Source organism: Temnothorax longispinosus, chromosome 6 (assembly GCF_030848805.1).
Source record: "Temnothorax longispinosus isolate EJ_2023e chromosome 6, Tlon_JGU_v1, whole genome shotgun sequence".
NCBI classification, from domain to species: Eukaryota; Metazoa; Arthropoda; class Insecta; order Hymenoptera; family Formicidae; genus Temnothorax; species Temnothorax longispinosus.
Genome location: NC_092363.1, coordinates 21,284,648 through 21,302,147, shown reverse-complemented (window position 1 = coordinate 21,302,147; position 17,500 = coordinate 21,284,648). Strand labels below are relative to the sequence as shown.

Sequence of the window (17,500 nt, the reverse complement as noted above, 5' to 3'; positions counted from 1 at the left end):
CCCATGCGGGGTACAGGAAGGATTCCCGCTCCTTTTACATTTATAATGTTATAATATAGATATACTTTACATTGTGTTTTATTAGACAGATTAAGGAATACGTGAAAAGTAAAATAATTCAAATCGAATTCTTAAATAAGTTATTTCTTCTTTTGAAAAAAAATATTTCTTTTAAAAGAAATCGCAAATCTTTACTTGAGCCATGCACTGAAAAAAAAACTTAGATCCAAGAAAATATTTTTTCACATAGTACCAATGGCTTATTTACTTAATATAATCACATATTTATTTAGAATTAGATATCTTTACTTAAATTAAGTAAAAATAATATACATAAATTAAGTGAAAATAATAATTTATTTAAATTAAGTAAAAATATCTAATTCTAAATAAATATGTGATTATATTAAGTAAATAAGCCATTGGTACTATGTGAAAAAATATTTTCTTGGATCTAAGTATTTTTTTTTTCAGTGTGCTTGAGTCTGCATGAGAACTAAGAGAATTCAAAATTCTCTCGTGTTAAAGAAATTTAAACTGCACTGCACAGAAAAGTCTTTAGAAGGGGGAAGAGATCTAATAATTGCATTTAACTGCCGTTTTCAACGCGCCCTCGGAAATTACGCCCCGGAACTCTGACGGCGTTTAAATAGCCGGCAGACATGTTCGCGCGCAAAACAATGAGAGACTATAGAGATCGTTTGCGACACACACGTCGACCAACCGGGAATTTACGGTGTTGTGGATGCTTTCCGTGGTCTTTGTTCTAACACGACCAAGACGTTGCAGGCTCCCCGGGCCAGTATTGTAGCAGCGCAGGCGTTGATGCTTGAGAACTTCCGGTGCTAAACATTTATAACATGTTCCTAAATTTGAATAAATTCGCGATTCAAAGTTTATGTTAATTAGACACTTCATCAATCATTTCACTATTTCGAATTTAAGAGATAGAATGGTTATGCTAAAAGAAAAGTTGTTCTATCTACCATATTGAAACATATCATACTTTATTTCTCAATACATGAATAATATTATAAAAACTGACAGTATCAATAAAAAAAATTGCAAGCACTAACATACTTTTATTTTATTAAAAGAATTATCGATGTACTGCAATACTAAACTGCTAAACATTATATCAATAATCTTCAGAACTCTATTCGTTAAAGCTGAAGGAGATGTTTAGCTAGCTTTAGATTTTTTTTAATTACAAGAAATGAATTAGAGATAGGCGATTGAAGAATTAGAAATGTTTGCGGTAGCATAAACTACAGTAAACGTAGAAGGTATTGCGTAGAAGGTGCGAGTACAGGTTGTATTGTTTATGTTGCAGGTGTCCTGGATGCGTAAACGGGACATGCATATCCTGAGCGCGGGCATCCTCATGTACACGTCGGATCTGAGGTTCCAGGTGATCCATCCGGACAAGTCGGAGAACTGGACGCTGCAAATCAAGTCGCCGCAACAGCGCGATTCCGGCGTATACGAGTGCCAGGTCAGCACCGAGCCGAAGATGTCGCTCAACTATAGCCTCAACGTGGTTGGTGAGTGCCGTCTGAATTATTCACACACCTGGCCCGGTTACATAAATCGCGGCCTTGGGTTGATTCTGTTCGAAATCTTCTCTCGATGGGAGACGAATGTTACGACCGTTTCTCGATCGGCTGCTGTCTCGGAGAAAAGATTGTTCGCGACACGAGCCGGCGCGGCGGGATCGAACGGGTTAAAGTTTAAACGCTTAAGTGCTCCGTCGTGGGATTATCCTTCCGATGTCGCGTCACGTTCTGAAATCCTCATCGTTTGAGGATTAACGAATTGCAACTTGCCATCGACATTGACATCTAACGATTATGAAAGAACAGAAATTATCACTGTAAAGTATGTGTAGCTTATTTGACCAATTCGACCAATTTATAGCCTTTGACATTAGAAATTTAAAAAAGACAGATTATAAAGCGCATTAATATTGATCAATATTTATGCAAACTTAAATAACGATATTATAAATGTTATAGTATTTATTTTAATATTTTAGATTTGCGCGTTGTATTTGATATGTATTATATAATATAATGCCACGCTGGCATTTATTTACAGAATATTATTTTGCCAGTTTATAACATTTGACATATTTGTAACATTTAATAATATTAGGTACTGCGATGTGATTAATACGATAATGATGATAAATAATACATTACTGACGGTGCTGCAGAAATTTCTCTGCATCTGTATCGTGTATGAAAATTGATCTCGATTCCATCACGAATGCCGATTGCACAATGCAGCCGGCGATGACATGTACAATTACATATTCATGCAGGTACAAGTGTGTCATCAAGTATTATTTTACATATCTCCTTGTATATGAAGTTTATACACAGTTACAAAGCAGAGAGAGATGTGATTTCCTGAAAAACAAATAATCTTTTATAATTCCATGTGACACACAAAAGATCAACGTGTTAACTTTAATTAATTAATTAATATTAATGTTATTAAATATACTTGCCGGTCATGTTTATATGATCCGCCTTCACCAACAACGAATAAAAATACAATTTTTTCTGGCTGCAACAAGATACAGTGAGAGCATGCGCGTATTCGTGTCTTCTTTAAAGTTAAAGTCAAGCACGCCGTAAGATTTAGTTAGGCGAAGTCCCTGCGATCGTTTTTTTTACGTTCGTGAATCTTTCAGCAGTTTCTGAGAACATTAGGGAAAACGACAACGATAACGCACGACTTCCGTTTCTTCCGTTTGCGAGCGTCGCCGACCAAATAAAAAGCAACGAGAGTGGGCAAGAGAGAACGAGTTATTTTGCCATCGAAAGTTGGAGCTAAGATACACTATAAACAACGTAACTTTGTGCATGCAATCCGGAAGAATTTTATATTGGCATAACTGCTGCGCTGAAAACTCAACATTTTCGCGTTGCAGTTCGCGATCCGCCTCTCGTAAACTTCAGCCATAATAAACATTCGCCAGCTTTGTCGAAAATCGGCGCGGCTATATATCGTACCTCGCTTTCCTTCATGAAATTAATTGCGCTTATTGTGGAGTTTGCCATCTATGACGGCTTTCATTATTCACGTATCTCGCAAATATAATAAATAAATATTCGCGAAAGAACAAAATTATAATATGAATTCGACGCGAAATATGCCAATAGACAAGTCTAATTTTGTATTTTGAATTTCTTGAATTTCTGAAATTCCTGGATTCTAAGATTATTGAGCTCTCATATCTTTAAACTATTGAAATTCTTAGAATTCTTAGGGCGTGAAATTGTTCGAGTCTTAAAATCTTACTGCTAGATTACAAAGTTCTTGATGCATAACATTTTTTTACTGCAAGATTTTTCAATTCATATAGATTTCACTATCAAGATCTATATAAAATCGTTGTCTTAAAAAAACTTTTTAGTTTCTTTCCGAAGATGTAAAACACCGATGAAAAAAAGCAACTAAAACTTACTGAAGGGATAGTAGTATATATAAAATGGGATAGTAAAGAAAAACAATAATTTATAGATTACGAAAGTGGAGCGGTATTGGCAAATTTTTTTTTGTTTCGCGTTATTTAGATTTGTCATTTCCTCACGCGATGAGTAAATATAGGTTAAAGACCAGCATAGAATTATTCGCTTCCATTTGCGAATGTAGGACCTCAAATGCAACCGCGTTGATTTTAAACTCCACACGAGGCTAAAGAGAAGAATAAACTGAAGGGCAAGGAATGGAGAATGCGAAGCGCTGGAGAAACGTAAGAGCTCCGGCGTGCTCGATAAGCGGCTTGGAGGAAACACGTCGACGCGAACCAACTTCCTTTTCTACCTCCACCCACCCTTATTCTCCCCTTTTTATGCACTACGAACGCATCGATGCAGGTGCATCTACTCCGTCTGGAGCGTTTATGTCTGGAAACGGGGAGGGAAGGTTGGCACGAAATAAATCGTCTTTCTTTCGCACGTTCTCTCATTCGTAAAATCGTAAAACATGAAGTCGACGGCGAGATCGATTTTACAAATCCATTCCGCAAAAAGCTGGAAACGCGAGAGTCCCTGCTGACTGCAGATCGAAATTTCCCATTGGGGTATGAAGTAAACTTTGGGGATTGGTGGAAGGGGAAGAGGCTGTTTTCTGATAGATGCAATGTATAAAGATTGTGGGCTAAGAATCGATAGAAATATCAACAAAAGTAGGGCAGATTGATTGAAAAGTAACATAATAACTTTAATAAAATGATATTTAACAAGAAAAGCTATTTTATAACAGCTAAGAGAGTTTGTACAAAATTATTTATAGTGACAAATTGCTTAAAATATAAAAAATATATTAATGATATTTATTAATGATTTTTATTAATATTTGTATGTTATATTAGTTGCAATCGTATTTCTTTTCGCTTTATTTTTATGATTAACTGAGAAAGACGTTGGAAGTAATTCGTTCAAAATCTCGCGTACGTGATTTTTACATAAAATTGCTGAATATAACAAGAGATTTGACTTAAAATTCTTCATAATTCCCGTTTTTACCTTTCGAGTCGAAATGTGTCCTACAGAGAATAATTCACGTACCAAAATTCGCGAGGATAATAAAATTCTGCCAGCGGGTGGAACTCCAATCTCACTACTCTGGCATATATATTCTTGACTCGGCATTTTTTTGCCGTGTTTTTACCTAGCCGAGCGACGTAATATATAAATACATCCGAATTAACCACTAATGCATTTTTTGCCACTGTACGTTTGTTAAACGTCTCGCCCTGCCCCTGTCAAATAAATCCGAACCCATTTCTCGTATTCTAATTTCAGATACTAGTTGGCCTTTCGTGAACTCTCATGCACGTGATTGTGTTGGTTTAAAGCCCGAATATTGCACTATTTGTCTCGACAATAAAATTCGGGAGTATACAATGTCATTTTATCATTATTTAATAAACATGATCATTATTTCATTATTAAGCATTTATAATTTGTTGCAAATAGCAGTTTAAAAGACTTACAAAATAAAAACATGCCAGCATTAGCAAACTTATTAGTTAGAAAGTTAGATGCTGCTTAAAATGGAATTCAGTTTTAGTTAACTACTATATACTGATAATTTAAACATTCTACTTGTACATAATGTACATATACATAGAATATAATAATAATTTACGTAGGAGATATAAGCATCACGTAATATATCCTACATATATATGTTATCATTTATATGAAACATATTAGTTCTATGAATATGTATCATTTAATACTAAATGTGGAACAACATTGTGGTTTAAATTTGTCCTATAGTTCACGATATGGTATAATAGATTCCACGCTGGTTATTCTGCGATGGTAGGTTAATGAATGCGCTTTGGTCGACGTAATCAGTAACGTAATCACAAATCCGACGAGAGAGTGAAAATGATAATTGGCCGGCAAAGATTTGCCAGGCAACAGCAGTGTCAACGACCAAGCCATATATAATGGAGCACGATAAACACTGATGTACCCAATTATTGATGTGGTCTCGATATATTCCGTATTACATTATTACCATTGACGATAAATAAAAATCGATGTCTGTTTAAATCTTTCTTAATAAAGACAATATTGTTTTTTATTTACTATCACATATGATAGTTGATGCAATCAATATATATGAAAACGTATGTTTCATATGTTATTTCCTCACGTTTTAACGATCGTGATTTTTGTATTGCATTATGTATTATATGTTAAGATCTCATATTAGTGATTCTGGAAGTCTTGTTAATGTGATGTTTCATTCAGCAAAATGTCCATGTCAGCAACGGCACCCTGACACATATCAGTACGGTGGAAGGCATAAAAGTATGAATAAAATAGTACAATCTCATGTGGAGATATATCTTTACTCAGGAATGGTATATAAAAGTACAAACAATATGGTTATATACATGTTATGTGGTGTTTTAAACTTTTATATTTGTACTTTGCTTCGAAAGTGACGCAGCTCAAACATCGTCATTTTTCTGGGGAAAAAAAAAAAGAAATGGAGAAGAACATTTCTCTCTGTAATAAAATACATTTTTAAAGGCAGTTTATTTTACTTCTTAATGCAAATTTATATATTTAAATCTTGCAAGTCATTTATATGTTAATAGTTTAAAATAAGTTTAAAAAACATTGAATTAAAATTTTAAAATAGTTCTATATTTTTGAATGAAAGTTCTGAACAATTACTCGTTAAAACACGAGCTTTAAAGCACAAGAGGAAATAAATTTTTATTATACTTGGTACGCGTTATTGAGTATTATTACGTGGTAAAAAAGAGGGATGCATTGAGAAGTACGTAAAAGGCCATGTTAACCCAATTTTGACCTTGTAGATTTTACCGCGGAGATTTGCTTTAATCAAACTTTTAATTAAGAGGGGTATAAGTCATTCTTGCCGAGACGAGAATGCCAGACACGGCGCAATCATAAATAAGACCGTGGACAGTCAGTGTTATGGCCACCGCCGTCGCTGGACAGTGATTTTAAATTACGCGAAACTCGCGGAAAATGAAATGTAATTCAATCTTTGTAAGAGCGCTTGGAATTCTCTTGAAGAGAAACGTTTTGGCAAATCTTTAACATATTTCTGTTTAAAACATGTGTACACATGCTTGATATACCCCTTGTGCGTGATTTTATTCCATGCACAATAATATTATATTTATAATGTAATTAAATAAGAATGCTCGCGTAATATCAAATGCTTTATTTCTAATAAAGCAATTTCTAATACAGCAATTTCTTACAATATTTATGTATTTTTATTATTATGTATTTTTGTATAAGCGAGATATTGTAATACGTTTTTTTTCTAATTTATTATTATTAGGAACTTCAATTAGATTTCGATATGTTGCGTAAAAAGAAGTCTTGTGTACAAAAGGTCTTATATCTATTACGTTATCTTTTAATAGCAAAGTTTTTTCTTTGATTTTTGTTTATTACATAAAAAAGATGATTATCTCTTTATCACAACTTTCTTATTGTTAACTTGGTGTTTTTATAACTAAGCTAAAATTTTGTCGAAGTAAAATTTGCTTGAGATTAATTGAAGAATATGATTTTGTCTAACATTTTTTTCCTGAAAATTAGTTTATAAAAATTATTAAACTTTTTATGTTCCAGTATTACTTCAAAGCTATAAGTATATTTTCGTTAATAAACAATTGATTTTAAATGTTATTAAAAGATATTGAGTAAAATTTAGATATTAATTCTGAGGTATATCACACTCCCCCGTCCCTCTCTCTCTCTCTCTCTCTCTCTCTCTCTCTCTCTCTCTCTCTTTTCTTTGTATATGTAATACACATATAATTTATAAAAATATAAGAGAAATTAGATTTATTTGATATAAAAAGAATTTATTTGATACAATTCTGAAGAGAACAATTTTATAAACTTTTGATAAAAAAGATGTGGAACGACTTTTAATCCATGTCCCTTTTTATGGCATCGTTCCAATAAATATACAATAAATAAGTGTTCTCCCATGTGTACTTGTAGCTCATACACATTAGTGTTGTTACTAATGTGTTGCTACATGTACTGTTCAATGGTTCTATAAAAACTGGGATATATACTATAAAGCAGGTATGAAAGCATTCTCGAGAAAATAGTCATACTGGAATAGCCAGGATTTAATTTAGAGAATTCTGACTAGCCATCTAGTTGATGAAAGATTTACTAGACGGTACTAGACAAAAAAATCACTGTTTATCTGTGTTTTCTTGTTTGTATCACGAAAGGAATCACTTGAAATATCACTCATTCTTACTTCGCATATTAATTGTTAAATGCATTTAGATCTCGATATACGTAACATTTCGTTATTTTTTAGTTAGCACAAAAAACTACGAAAAAGATTACAAGACTATTATTTTGTTCGTTAAAAGTCGATATACGTGACTTGACACAGATTTGCATAATAGTGCACCCTTGAATTTTCAACTGTTTGGAAAATAGGATAATCGAGATTATTATGAGACTTATACACACACAACACCAAGTTTAAAGGTTCCAAATTCGAGTATTTCTCTCAAGAATTTACAGTCGAATTTTTTTTTAGCAAGGATTTAAATAGACTTGCATTTTTTAAAAATATATTTTTCTAATATAACATTTTAACATGAATAATAGTTTATTTACATGATGTATTTAAGTAAAGTTTTATTTTTCAAAGTCTTTTAAGATTTGATCTTAAGGGGATCCTATAGCGAAGGCCGAACTTCCTCGACGTCGGTAATGTCAACATTTCTAATCCTGTTTTCTATGTTATATATCTATGTCTGTCCTTGTCTAACCAGAGGCATCTGTCTTTGTTCGATTGCTGCGCCATCTCTCGCTACACGCAATACTGCTTATCCTGTCAACCTAAATGTGCTTTTGCTTAATAAAACTTCATTTTACGGAATCTTTTTTTCTAGACGTTGAATCTTAGTTTTATTTACACGATATTGTTCCTATATGTTGTCCCTACGTCGCCTTGATGTCATTATATGTATATATATAAACTGCAGTAATTTTGTTATTGTCGTCAGATGACAGTTGTATGTGCCCAAATTAGTAAAATTTTTAATTTTTTTTTGTTTCCGATATGAAATCGTACAACGATAGATTTTTGTGCGTACTTTAATTCTAGACCAAAAACTTGCAATTCTGTAAAGCCAATTCAAAAATTCCTTAAAATGAAAAAATTTCGGTAACTACCGCCACTATAGGATCCCCTTAAAAGAAATAGCTCAGCAATTATACATCGATTTAAATTTTTGTTGATGAAAATGGAATACAAACATAGGCTAACGTTTTCAGAATCTTTTTTGCAATACTCCAAATATGGTCAATATAAGGTCTCATTTGTATCGTGAAACATTTTAATAACGAATTTCGAAACTCAGAATTAATTTTTCCTTAATTAAATTTGATCGAACGCTTATTTATCAGAACTGTTTAGTTACTCCATAATTCAATCTTTGCAAGAACGCTTAAAATTGATCTTGTTTTTTACATCACAAATTAAATTTTTAAAGGTAATTATAAAATTTATTAAACATAAATTTCGCTATGCATCATATTTTATTAGTTTATATATTACTAGCTTCTATAACACTTAATCTGCCTAAAGCTTTCGGGACTTGATGTAAAATTATTTCATGAAGATATTTTAAGTTATATATTTGCCAAAAAAACACAATTGTAAGTTCAAGAATCGCCAAATTATTTGAATATATATTCAAAAACGCACATACATAGTCTCTATAATATTCAGAAGAGAGACGTGCAGAAATAATTACTCTGTGATGTTTTCATTATCGTTGCAATATTCTCACGCCATTGCATCCTTCACTTCCCTGCACTCGCTCCTTTGCGCGTAATAACCGCGTGTTTCGGAGGCAGGCTTTTGCGTTTACGTAAGCCAAAATATTTCATCTTACGCGAGACGGGAGGTGGGGGGGAACCTTTATGTCAAGACGCAAGGGCGTCCCGCGTTGTGAAAGGAGTTCACGGGAATCCACGGAATAATTCGTGCAAAACTTTGGGAGTAGTAACTTTGATGAAAACTTTGCAGAAAGCTTCGAAAATTCGAAATAGAATACGTATATAGAATAAAGTCATATATCGTGAAATTTTTATTCAATATTCAATGATTATGTTCTCTGCAACATAAACTACTATAGATAATATTAGGATGATCGTCAATGCTATATTAATATAATAATTTATTACACTAACAAAAAGTTTTGATAAATTACACGCACACACACGCAGACGCACGCATGCGCGATGGTTGACTCCAGAGTTTAATTGGCTACGCATGTGTGTATCATATATGCATATATATTGATATTCATGAATTAAATGATATGCTTTGAATGTCGATTTAATTGCGTAATCTTCTAATTATTTATAATTTTCAACTGCAGAAATTTCCTGATTTACCAAGCTTACTTTTATGATGACGTGGATGTAAATAGCTTCCAAAATTAATTAAATTGCAACGTCATATTCGTTTTGAAACATGTATAGACATCGAAATGCGGTGATATCGCAATGGAATAATATTTGTTTATTTGACGTTAAGCCGCGCAGGTAAAATTGTGGTCATTCTTCGTTTGTAATAATATATGCCACGTCCGACATAAAACGATGAGCGAAATGACAGAAGACAGAAAATAATATTAAGCGGCGTCAGAACAATGGCCGTTATTATTCGTGCAATTAAGTCTCATTGTCACGATTGGTCACACTTGGCTACAATATGGGAGCGAATGACACGCGTTAACGCACTGACGGCTTAATTGGTTTCTCCCTCCTTCGTACTGCAGCCCGTCCTTGGTGCAGCCAGGCATCCACAAATCAATTGCGAAATTCGTGGCCATCAATACGAAGCAATACGATCCTTCAAAATCGGTGTAGATATGGATATCTATGTCAGATCGAATCACTCTTTTACGGTTTTTTTCCCGTACAACTTTCGAGCTCCAAAATTGTGTACGAGTACCATCATTCGACACAGGAGGTTCGATGATTTAAATCCGACGTTCGTCATTCGATCAAACTTTCCCAATAAAAACGGAATAAAATGCAACATAATTTTTTATCAATTATTTTATTTAATAAATTTCAAAAGTGTTGAGATGTAATGCAACATTAACTTTGAAGTTTAATTAAAAACATGCGTTTTTACTAATTGATTATTTACTGAATATTTTAAGGATACACTTTAATTAAAGCGCAGTAATTGGCATCATTGCGTATCATGTGTAATATGTTTCAAATATCAATCAAACACTTCTACTTGTAAGGTACAATATCGGTCAGGCAAATTGTCACTTTGATAAATTTTAGAGATTTACTTCGTTGTTTCAATTTATTTATTCTCTGCCTGTAACTTTTTGCGAGGAAAATATCGCTTTAATTTATCATAGAATTCACAGCCATAAGCTAGTGGCTTCCCATATAGGGTTTCATTATTATTTTGACTTGCAATACGCATGAAAAAATAGAATCAATTTTGTAAGCATTTATGCATGTAATTTTTTATCAAATTTTGTAGTATTACAACCCATCGTAGACGATTTATAATTATATCAGATTATAGAATTCTACTTGTGTTATATGTGTTTATTTTTTTTTTTTTTTTTTAATATATTGTATAATGTATGTGTGTAGTCTAATTTTTCAAAATGATTTTTATACTACAATAAAATTAAATAAAATTCTATTCTCAATTCTGATACAAATTATATGTCGTCTGAAGTAGGTTTACAAGTGTTAAAAATCTATATATTTTAGATGTTTCTGTATAGTTGACGCATGACATTCTTGTTTCGAACCTCCTGAATTTCTGTCATCATGCGATGTATACGATCAGGACGCGATACAGTTTCCAGGGACCATGCGAGTATTTGTCACTCTTACGGCAATTATGATCCCTCCCAGGATCGTTTATCTCGTTATGATAGTTAGATTATCTCCGTCCAGCCACAAGATACATGTGCAGATCTATAAGCGGCGATATCTCTCCGCATCCAAAGCGACCCATTTCAGTCCCCTTTCCTCGCAAATTCGTCTCGCTGGGATTCGGGTGAACCAACATAGCCAGGACTGGCTCAACCATTGTGCTAAATGGACCATATCATCTAGAAGCGAACCTTTTAGAACACCAGGTGCCTTTTATATGATATTTCCCGCATTACGTATCTTACCCCAGAGAGCTTGTCTTACCAAAATTTTTATAGGTATACTAACTTATAATGAAATAATATTTTATATATCAACTTATTACATGAATAAAATTGTTTTATTTATTTTTGAGCTAATTAATTTTGGAAAACTGTTTAATCATACGCGTCTATATTTATATGACTCTTAATAATTTTTAACTTATGTAATTGCTAACTTTGCAATGTCTTTTTGTGTTTGTAACTGTTCTGGAAATTAAACCTTTCACCGTCATAAACGTTAGAATATAGCGCGCGAAAATGCAAAGTATAATAGCCATATACTTATGCGAAAAGATACAGCGTCGAAGCGTTAATCGCGAATAATAGCAAATCTTTCCCACTCGAATTAGTAGCATACGATTCCGCGAACTGCATTTTGCAAGTCATCAACGGCCGTGTTCGAGTTTGCGAGTCATTACGAATCTTTGACGATCGCAGTCGCAGTCGCACAATGCCCCGAGATGATTTCCTTCCAGTTCTGAATCGCTCAATTTAGTCGGCAGCCGCGACGCTTTAAGTTTCCAGAAACTCCCTAATTTACGCCGGCGTATTTATCTGCCGTTGCAATTAAGAGAGTTGCAATTGCACTTCGCCGATCCCGATCGCCTGTGTGCCAGTGCAGCGAAATTAAACGCCGCGCGCCGCGCCGTCTCTTAAGTTGCGCCTGTTGCGACGATATTTGTGTGCGCCGTATTATAGTATTCTACTTTAAGTTTACCTCGGATGACCCAACTTTTCGCGAGGTTGCCCTAGAATACCCGGCAACGAACCACAAGGATTGGATAATGGCTAATTATTTCACGGGTGGCTTGTGACAGATGATATCGTGGGAAACGGGAGCTTCTGCCCAACGTTGTTCTTAAACACTTGTAATTAAAGTGGCCTTGATTAGACGCAGATCTATCGGTATCTTATTAAGCGCTCGAGTTTAGTGGAAATTAACGAGTCCTTTCGCGACCCATGTATAATGAGAGAGGTATATACAAGTATTCACCGCAAACTAATGGATATACATCTTTAAACTAAAATTCGTCTTACATAAATAAATCTGCTATAGTGACTTTACAATTTTACATCGTTGAGCAGAAATACAATCGATCATTATTCAATGTCTTATACGTTATTGCTAATTATAAACCATCTAAATATAGTAGAATATAAAATATAGAATGCGACTTTTCCGGAAAACCATTTTTCCAAATCGGCTTATTCTGTTGTGAAACATATCAATTGTTTTTCCATTTGTATTATTAATTAGTGCTAAACCGCTTTAATTTCTTCTATATCTTTGCAAATTATTTCCAAACTTTTACAAGTTTATTTTTAAAATGATAGAAATATTTGTTTGGAATATATAATCACAAGTATTTTGATGTAAGTAAGGGATAAGAGTAAGGAATTTGAACTGCTCTTTTATGTTGTGAATAACTTGCACGTTTAATCGCATGCAGTAAACACACGTGTACCCCATTCGTGGTCCATGGACTATTATTATCGCATCGGGTAGATTAGGTTTAACTCGTAGCAATCCCGTCGAATTTGCTATAAAATTACGTACTCGAATAAACGTTTGTCGCTGTGAGCGGCCATGTTAAACTTCGTTTGACTTCAATGTGGAGTATAGGTATACATTGCGGTATATATTTCATAGAGACAGCCTGATCATTGAGTACATATTAAATCGTGCAGTTGAAATAAAACGGACGATAGAGATATCTCGAATCGATTTCTCGTCGTGATAAACCGTGGCCTTGCTAAACTTGCAAATTTATTGACGAAGACAATGAATTAATAAAGCAACGGAGTTGACGCGACAAATAGATTTCATTTTGAGAGATTATATCGAAAGCCAGTAAATTTCTCAATAGGATTTTCCAAGGGTATAAAGGTGAACATCAGGTTAAGCTGCAATAACCTCGTATATACAATAGCTCCATGTAAAGTAAGAAAGCGATGAAGCACAAAGTAGCTTAAATTTAGCTACCTTAGACGGAAACACCATCTTTTTGGTCTACGGCATTTTCTTTACTCAATTTATAGTAACATTCTTTACAGAAATATTCAAATAATTAAAAAAGACAGAAGTTTTTATTCTATTTATATTTAATGATAATGTTCAATCTCGTCATCATTTTTAATTATCCATTATCTGCAAACGTGCGTATAAATCCTGATGTACACAGCCCGAAACTGTTAAAGAAAAATAGAGGCACATCTTTTACCAGCATCATCCGAGTAATCCGAGCGGATTAAGCACGCTTGTCGAAACATGGGGAAACAATACGAGCGATAGAGCGCAAAATACAAAGGAAGCCTGCTCGACTGACGACGATTCCGAATGAAATCGCTCTACACGTACATAAACCGCGCGATCTCGTCGAGTTTGTACAATCGATGCAGCCATTATCGATTCATTAGCACTCGGTTGAATAACCGTTACAAATAAACCTGCTTGCGGTACGTAGTAATCTTACGTGTTCTTCCTCCCCCTCTCCTTCCGAGAAAAAGAAAAAGAGAAAGGCTGTCCATTTGATAAAGTGCTATCCGCCTCTCTCTCCGCCTGTAACGGTTCACTGCTTTCTCCAGTTTTCCAATAATTGGGAAGAATTTCTTCGACGACCGATTTACATTAATATCATGACTATATCATATTTTTCTGTCATGTTTCATTTTTATTGCCATTACTGGCAGACATAACATTCTGAGAATTTATATCGTCGATTTGATGAGTTTCGACGATGGAAATCATCCAAAAGTTGAGGAAGACGCAGGCACATCAATATATAAAGTTTTATATGCTAGATTGTAATAAGCAGTCCGCGTATTAAACTTTACTGTTTCAAATGTCGTAATTAAACGTCATCGTGCTGTTCATGAATTGCAGAGCACTTTCGCGATTTTCTCCCTGATGTATTCCTGTAATACGTTTCAATTTCCGGGAGAATCGTTGCACATTCGGAATTCATCTTTCGATTCGAAGTCGACTTTGCATTGATCCGCACTTTTATAATCCTCTCGATCAAAGTTTAGCTTGGATTCAATGAATCCAACATTTACGATCAAAAAGCATAAGAAGCATTTGAATAAACTGCAGTTACAAAAAAATCTATAAGTACGCGAAGTAGGCAGTTTAGTTACATTATCTTGAAACTGCTCCAAAAATTCCAATTCTACTTGCCGCATTCGTTTCTACGAAACTCAAGACAATTTTCGTGTTACACTTTTCCGAATTTAAACGAAGTAGGTTTAGTGGGCCATTCGCTGGCTAAAAGTTGCTTGAAGAATCACTAAAGACGCCAAGCGCCTTTTAAAGGAGGAGGTAAAGTAACCATTATTTAAGCGCTTCCCAACCAAATTATTTTCTTTAAGTACGCAATAAAGAGAAACGACACTTTTAGGTCGATAAAAAGGAAAACCTATTTCACGGTCCTTTTTATATTTTTTTAAATGGCACTAATTTTATCTCTAAACATTAAATAATGAGAACCACGTTAAAAACAAAAGATTGTCAAGATATTAGTAGTTTTTCAATAATATTTGATTACAGTTATATTACAGTTTTAATATATTTATATTGCAGTAATTAAGAACAAGTTCAATAAATTGCAGAATGGACCAAATTTTGTAGCTTTTAGCAATAATTATAATTATTATAATAATAATAATTATTATTATAAGTATACTTAAAAATTAATAATGCAATAGACATGCGTTACACAATATACTTTTATGTGAGCAATTCTTTCAGTAATGGCATCATTGGAGTAAATTAAGAATTAATTATTTTTTAAAACATTTTTTTGTATGTGCATATATATTTAATTCATTTTGTTCCATGTTTCATGAAAAATCGTTCATAATCCAGGTTGTGCAATATATTTTCGAAAAAATAAAATTTTGGAGATTTACATTTTCCTTGTTAAACCTACTTCTTAAATATAAAAATATTAAGCAATTTCAGTACAATTTTAGGAATATTATTTTTTATAGTTTAAATATAGAAAGATCTTATATCTTTAAAAAATTTAATTAAAGTTTAATTATATATTGCGAAACACGTTACTTTAGAACAAGCAACTTGTAGAAAGGTTAACATATTTTTACGAATTGTAAATTGAATTTATTTGAAAATATTTATAACTTGTAATTTTTTAGAAAAATGCAATTATATAGCTTGTCTGCATAGACGTGCATCTGGACATGTAGCCGAACGAGAATTTATATGTAATGTAAAGAATGCATCGCGTATACATCAAAAGTCAAATGCTTTGAATCGCAGACGAAACTTGCATCTAGCCGCGCAATCAGATGCAGCTACGATGTATAATCTATGTAAATAGTTTTACCTTTTGTGTGTATACGTGTGAGTGCTATTGAATTTACTTTCGAGTCACGTTGTACGTACTGCAAACAATTAGTCCCATCGAAAAATTACATATTATGCGCGACAGAAAGTGACACCAAAATGATAAAATCAAATACTTTAATGTACGGATATCACGCAAAAGTCGTTTATCATTCGTACGCTTTAACGCATTCGTGGTAAAGTGAAATCTCTCTCATCGGTGCGTGGCTCTTGTAATGCGTGACATTTAATAGTAATGAAATACATGACACGTTTGTTTGCACGTTTTATACGATTTTCATCGCGTTTTGCACCTTTTATAGTAGATTTAGCAACACTTTTAACACAGTATGTCGCAATATCTATCTAATATTCTCGAATAGGTAAAATCTTCATGTAATCGTGAAATTATCAATTTTTTTTTGTAACTTGATGAAAAGCTCAGATTAAGTTAAGATTATGATATGCACTTGTTGGTCTCTCTCTCTCTCTCTCCCCCCCTCTCTCCCTCTTTTCCCTCCTCCCTTGCTCTTCCTCTCCCTCTCCCTTTTCCTCTCTTTCCTCCTATCATAAATGTTACGGAATTTGTTAAAACACGATTTAGAAAGTGCAACATTAATAGATTAAACTCGAACTTAAATTGAACCATCGTGAAACTTTAAAATGTTAAATCGTATAATAATCGATTAGAACTGAAATAGGTCACGAATCACATATAAATAAAACTAAAATGAGACTCGAGTAAAGTTTAAATTTACATTTTGTTTCTAAGCAAGAATAATTAACCAACTCCAAAAGTAGATTTGAATATATGTTTAAATTTGCAAAATATATCTGAACTAATCTAAATGAGTGGTGCATTGTATATATAAAAACTTAATGGGTTATCATTTATTAATTTTTCAAAAGTCAGATAAATGAACATATGTAGTAATTAAATTGACAATTTTAATACATAATCTTTTCTGTTTCGATCATCAGAAGTAGCGGTAATGAATGAAATTTTGTTGATGACGCGCACTGATACGTGTGTTCATTAAAAAGGAAAGATTACAGCTGTCAAACGCGATCGGCGATGAAGAAGAAACGAAACAAACGGGAACGGTCGACGGTAACGAACCGTCAGCGTGCGCCTGCCGCCAACGGCATGCGAATTAATCCGATTGCAACGGTCGCTGTCCGATTATTTCCGGTAATCCCAAATACGTGTGTAATGAACCACGTCGCTCGAGTTTGCACGCTCCAGCGTTAACGAAGGACGCTCCGCGCGTCCCAGCTGCAACCCGCGAACTTCGCTAATTTTGAAGGCTTACGCAAGTGCATCGCGCCACATGTGACTCGAGTCACGCACGATGCTGGAAGACGGACGAGGAATAACTAATTAATTCGAATGAGCATTCGCGTTA

The 17,500-nt window shown here is 33.8% G+C and overlaps 1 protein-coding gene across 4 annotated transcripts in view; it reads left to right on the top strand.

The window, feature by feature from the left end:
• Dpr1 (defective proboscis extension response 1) overlaps window positions 1-17,500 on the top strand; it is a 337,775-nt gene that overhangs the window by 166,597 nt on the left and 153,678 nt on the right. For all 4 annotated transcript variants that reach the window (XM_071780146.1, XM_071780143.1, XM_071780141.1 and 1 more), the window contains one exon: window positions 1,334-1,544. In XM_071780146.1, coding sequence (XP_071636247.1) covers window positions 1,334-1,544 — 211 coding nt within the window. The remainder of the gene's footprint in view (window positions 1-1,333; window positions 1,545-17,500) is intronic.